This window comes from Piliocolobus tephrosceles, chromosome 10 (assembly GCF_002776525.5).
Source record: "Piliocolobus tephrosceles isolate RC106 chromosome 10, ASM277652v3, whole genome shotgun sequence".
Lineage (NCBI taxonomy): Eukaryota > Metazoa > Chordata > Mammalia > Primates > Cercopithecidae > Piliocolobus > Piliocolobus tephrosceles.
In genome coordinates this window covers 35,951,636-35,958,040 of record NC_045443.1, presented here as the reverse complement: position 1 = coordinate 35,958,040, position 6,405 = coordinate 35,951,636, and the positions used below count along the sequence as shown (strand labels likewise).

Here is a 6,405-nt window from a genome sequence, read left to right as displayed (position 1 = left end):
GAAAGAAAGAAAGAAAGAAAGAAAGAAAGAAAGAAAGAAAGAAAGAAAGAAAGAGAAAGGGAGGGAGGGAGGGAGGGAGAGAGGGAGGGAAGAAGGAAAGAAAGAAAAGAAAGAAAGAATATCCCAAGCATACTTGGCATGTAGCAGGTTCTAAGTAAACATTTGTTGAGTAAATGGTTGAATAAATAAATACAATGCTTGAATGGGTGGATAAATGAAAATATTCCATTGCTATTATCAATGTATGTGTGCTGTGTGGGATGGTGAGAAGATAAATAATTAAAATCTAGAAAGCCTGGGTTCTAGAAAACCTTTGCTGTGTTACATTGGCACTCCACTAAACCTTTTTCCCTTGGGATGGAATACATTATCTCTGAAGTGCATTTTAACTATTAAATTCCATGGAAATTCTTATTATTTTTTTTACTTTGGGTTAATCAGGAAATTGGAAAAAGAAACATTTCTGTAAGCCATGAGAGACATGTCAAGAAATGTGATTGTCTAATGACAGTATTCACCTGCGAGAGCAACAGAAACATGTTTTCTCAGAAATACTTTTTATAAAAAATTTAAATTTCAATTAACAATAACTGTATATATTTACGGGGCATCAGAATTCCTTTTAATCTTCTACATTCTGTGCCAGGTGGAGTATTAGTTCACTTCTCAATAGCCTGTTGCTTTTCCTGTAGGCTTGTTTGCTGAGTTTACCCAAAGATATTTCTTCGTGACTTTGCTATATTCACTAACTCCCTAGAAATCCTGCCCCAGCTTTCTCCCTGCCTAGAAGCCTCACTGTGACCTGCAGGCTGTTTTGCCTGAAGACTTCTGACACTATGTCAAATCACATGCTGGTTTTTGAAATAATGAGTGCAGATCCAGTGTTAAAGAGATAAGGCTCTGGAGCCAGACTGCCTGGATTCACGTCTCAGCTGTGTCACTCACTTGTGATCTGGGCCTCAATTAGCTCTTCAATAAAAAGGGGATTATAGCAGTAGCTATTGCTAATGGTAGTTAAAGGGAATTAAATGTGTGTTAACATATGTAAAGGGCTCCTGGTAACAATGCCTGGTTCATAGTAAGTCCTTGATAATATAAGCTCTTATCATTATTAAGGTATGTGTTTGCTATATAAATGAGACAATGCATATTTGTACTTGCATTTCTTGAAGACCTATGTAGAAAATATTTCCATGATAAGTAGTTATAAGAGCTATTTCTTTATCTTTCTGCCTTTGTTCATATATCCATGTTTTATTTATTTTTTTGTAGTGATCGAACTGTGAGAATTTGGAAGGCTCGCAATTTGCAAGATGGTCAGATCTCTGACACAGGAGATCTGGGGGAAGATACTGCCAGTAATTAAACATGAGTGAAGATAAGTTGTAAACTGAATGCTGTGATAATACTCTGTATTCTTTATGGAAAATTTCCTGCACTTATTAGGCAAAACGTATGAATGGGATTAACTGGAAAATATATCTGAATTCAACTGCTGACTATAAATTATATTCTAATAAAATTGTGTACTATCCTGTGTGCTTAGTTTTAAGATCAACCAGTAGATATATATCCTACAATTGACATATTGCTTTATTCGCACTTTTATTGTGGCTGAATTTTTGTGCCTATCTATAAAACACACCTTCAAATTATTTGAATTACAAGACGTCTGCTTTTGTGACAGTCAGAAAACACACCTGGAATACAATGCAACCCACTGTTAACTCATTCATATAGTTTATTCAAATGATTTATGTATTTAAACATATTGAAAATGTTAGTCAAATTGTGGTTTGCTTGTCAGGTATTTTTATCAGTCTGTAGAGGGTTCCCAAATTTCAAAGCTCTTTTAATGTAATGGACAAAAATAAGATATGAGAATATTATTGATGAATTTTCATAAGGTGGAATTGATCTTAATCTACTAACAGAGAAGGGTAAACAGTTTGTGTTAAATGTTGGCATTTACTTGTATTGACCAAAGTTTTGCAGCTCTACCATATTCTGTGCTCAGGACTAAAATGCTGTTAAATTGTTGGGTTTTTTTTTTTTTTTTTTTTTTTTTTTCCAGTGCTGTGCATATTTTCTGTGATGGGAAACATTGTTGATGTCCTAACAGAAATATATTTTGATCTATTTTCCTATGGAGTTGTTTCTATTATCACCATTTAATTTTGTTTTTATTTAATAGTAGTATTTCCTTCCCTTTTATCTAATTTTTTATATGCTGCTAAATATATTTTAAATACACTATGTTTGCAAACCTTGGTAGCTATGGTGAGAACTATTATCATCTGTGGTGGAAAAAGCTATGTAAATAGGTAGATTATATAGAGAGACTATCTTGTGTTGTGCGTGTATGAATTTTTAAAAGCTGTTGATTGGATTTTGCAAAAGGATGTATAATATTTCTGTCTGCCTAGAATATTAATTTGTAAATTCTGCAAGTTTAATTTTTAGTGGATGGTATAACATTTGAAAATATTGTCTTACGTGATTTTTTTCCCCTGAAAATATTTGCTTGTAAATGAAAACTTAGCTAGGGCTTAAATAAACATGTTGCTATGAAATTATTTTTACTGTATTGTTCTTTTTCCAAATTTCAAGAGAATGACCAGTCTTTGTAAAACTTTGTTTTATCTTTGTGTGATAGAAGAAAAGGCATGTTTTTGGTTATCTGGCAATCCGTATGCATTCCTTTCTTTGCTTACTAGATGTGAAATATTCTTGAGAATTTTAAACAGTAACCTAATCTTGATGAACCGTGGAAACTCACTATTTAAAGCAATTAAGTTCAACTATGTAATTTAGGAATTTGAACATGGGTGATAAAACAAAGCAAAAAAAAAAAATCCTGTAAACATTAAGATAGTGGTGACCTTGTTTTCTAGAAAAGAGAAGGGGTGGCTGGTGACTGGCAGGTGTCACAGCAAGTGAGTTGGGAGGGTAGGGAGGGTGCTTCTGGGGTCCTAGCAATGTTGTAATTTTTGACCTGGGTCCTGAACATAAGCACTCACCTTCTACATACATGTTAAACTGTAAGTATATTTCTCTATCATATTTTATGTATGTGTATATGTTCTAAGTTTCATAGCAAAATAATTTTTAAAAAAAGTTTTAAGGAAGATATTTTCCTGTAAGGACAAAACTCCACTCCTTTGTAATTTTGCCTCCTTCCCTGAAAGAAGGTACCATGCCAAGATCTGAAAGAGACTTCAAGACTATTTTAATTTCAAGTCTCTTGCAGTGTTTTTTTTTTTTTGCAGGACTATTGGTCAATAATTCATTAGTTTGATTATTGACTTATTCAATGGATGTTTAGTGAGCATACACATTGCCAAATATTGGGGGTGAAAAAATAACAAAACTGAGAGACACTTGCCCTCTGAGTAGAGTGAGATAATAAAACCAGTATTTACATAATAGCTTGGTAAGTGCTCGGATAAAGTCCAGGGTGCTTTAGCACCTATTAGAGGTATCCAAACTTAACTGCAAATCCAATGAGAGGTCCTGAGCACTGTGTTTGGTTGTGCAAAATACAAAGTTCAGTGTCTAATTCTACCTTTTAAAATGCTGGAGGCTCAGCTAGTGTGGATCTGATTTAAGAAATTCAAAAGCGTATGTAAAAGAGGCAGCCTTCTTTAAAAAATTTACATTTTGAAACATGTTAATCCCTAAAGATCCCATTCAGAAATGTTAAAATAAGTATAAAGCAGTGAGATAGTGCCTGTAAGATTTAAAATGGATTACTCCACACTATGTATTAAATATATGTTTGTTCCTTCCCCCCCACACACAGAATAGCCAGAATAGCCTCTTCTTTTTTTTTTTTTTTTTTTTAGAAGATATGTTTCTGGTTTTAAATTCAAATCTCTAAAAGTTAGCTAAGAAATAATTACAAGATTTTGCATATTAATTCAGCTCTACCTTACAGGCTCACATTTATTATTTAACTCTCAGGTGATGTGGAGTCTTTCATAAAAATTTAAATTAAAATAATCAACAAGCCAACAACTTGTTTCATGCCGCTATTTGCTACTTTTCCCAAGTGTTTCCCATACCTTAACTCAAAATGATTTCAAATTCTGTTTTCAACCTCATAATAGGTTATTTTTCTGCTTTGTTATTGAGGATTTTATTTGCCAACTACTGTGCAGATGCTAATGGCTGGGATTTTGTATTTATATTATATATAAATATAAAATGTACAGATTGCTGTGTATGAGCGTCAGTATACAAAAATAAGAGTTGTCTATCCTTTCAGTTTTTAACTATAGCAAGATGCTTAACCACTTTTAAAATATGCTGCCATTAATCTCTCCTTTTATTTTTTAATATTTTGATGAGGATAGTAATTATAATAGCCAACATTTATTGAGCATTTACTTTCCGCTTTTGTTTGACTGGACATCCCCTAAAGTAGGGGAATCTAAAATGCCTTCTCCCAAGTTCGGAGATGTTTAATTGTGAATAAATAGTATGCATCCTATAATTGATGAAATATATTACTACATATTGCGGGGGTTTCTGCCAAACAGATAAAAATAGTGACAAATGTTGTCTATATCATATATGGTAGATAACATGATTCCAAACTACTTCTAATATGCTTTAGTGTATGTTAGATTTAGGAAAAGCAAAGACCACATTTCCCAGACTTGCTTCCAACTGTGTCCCACATTTAACCTGCCTTACACCAAACATATAAATCCAGGCAAGAGGTAGAGTGAGGAGGAACCAGTGTTTTTGCAGCGCAATTTTAGAAGCTTTTTTTTTTCCAGTGGCAACAGTGACAGTGTCCCAGCTGGCTACTAGCTGTGGGTGCTGCAAGACCAGGCATAAGTAGGTCTTTTTGTTGGCACCCAGCTGAGCTGCTGGTCTTGGAGTCAACAGGGTAGAGGGGCAGTGGCTCCCTAGTTCCCCATCATCCTGACTGTGGTGGAAGCACTTATTTGATAGACTAATTCTGGGAGATAACCTAGCACTTGCTTCTCTAGTTCTAAACATTTTGTAAGCACCCATTTTCCTATGCTAAATTCCTTCCTGCTTAAACCAACTGCAGTGTTTTCTGTATTTGCAATTGAATTGTAAAAGATCTACTATCCCTTTTTATTTGTAACCTGTGTTTTAAGATATGTCTCCCATTTATTTTTTTCAGACTCTAAGTTAGTTCTCAAAAATGACCATCCTCTTTTCTCATTAATCTATGTAGTTGTTTTCACTTGGAAATCAATACTTTTCAGTTGTCTGGAGTCTTCCTATGTTAGAATAGAATCTCGTTAAGTACTATGATTCTTTATGAAAGTCATTGTCTTCGCTCTTCTCTGGCAGGTCTATGTTCCAGAGCCCCCAGGAATTATTCTGCTTTGTCCTTCATCCTCCAGTTGCTCAGTTCTTCTTAGGTATGCTGTGTGGGTTTTGTTTGTTTTGTTTTGTTTTTCCCCTACTTATAGTTCTGTTTACCCTGAGTGGTTGGGGCTGGCTGGTGCTAGGAGCATATAGTACTCTACTCTGATAGGTCTGCAATTTACAGCAAATTGTCAGTTCTCTATTGAAACCCTGGGAAATCCCTTCTGCTCTTTCTTGTCTCCCAATCTGTAGGTGTCAGCCTTCTCCAGTACATGCAGCTGCCTCAGAGTTCTGCTGGGCCTGCAAGACTTCGCACACCCTCTCAGGACAGCAGGCATTCAGAGATGCCGCTGTTTCTTAAAGGCATCCACAGTGCTGCTGTCTCTGACCACCCTATTAGACAGGCTTCTCGGGTTTTCGGCCCTGTCCAGTGTTTTATTCAGGAGAGTTGGAGTGCAGAGATCATAGATAACATTTTCATGCTTCATCACTCATGGCAACCATTTAACGCCATCACTGGAAAATATGCAACAAATAAAAACTGAGTGATAAGAAACCTAATTTCGGTTAGGACTGCATTCACCTGCATGTACCAGGAACCTGATTAGGGTGTGTGTTATCCTCTGACTGGATTTTAGGCAGTTTTTATAATTAGGAGTCTCTACCAGAGGTAGGCAACTAGGGGTGTCTTCTACAAGGCCTCAGGAAAGACAGGAAGTGGCTGAGAAAGTAATGCAATTTTCATATGCTTTGGCCATTAACTGAAGGATCCTAAAACAGGGTTGGTGCAAAAGTAATTGCAGTTTTTGGACAATGAATTTTAAATCATGATAACTAAACTCAAATGCATTTATTAATTACAAAAAATAGAAACCACTACAATAAATACATGTTTTGCCAATGAGAAATAAGTTCATTTATTCCTATAGCATAAAAATCTGTGCTTCAGTATTCTGCAAACTCTTGGAAAGAATTTTCTACATTCTGCTGGTTGTGGAAGGGTTTTCCCTGCAAAAACTTATCGAGATGCTTGAAGAGCAGTGGTTGGTTGGT

General features: G+C 35.2%; 1 protein-coding gene across 1 annotated transcript in view; it reads left to right on the top strand.

Moving 5' to 3' along the window:
• KIF21A (kinesin family member 21A) overlaps positions 1 to 2,576 on the top strand; it is a 164,898-nt gene extending 162,322 nt beyond the window's left edge. Inside the window, exon 34 of the mRNA XM_023182833.2 lies at positions 1,273 to 2,576. Coding sequence (XP_023038601.1) covers positions 1,273 to 1,366 — 94 coding nt within the window. The 3' untranslated portion in view covers positions 1,367 to 2,576. The remainder of the gene's footprint in view (positions 1 to 1,272) is intronic.
• The last annotated feature ends 3,829 nt before the right edge of the window (positions 2,577 to 6,405 follow it).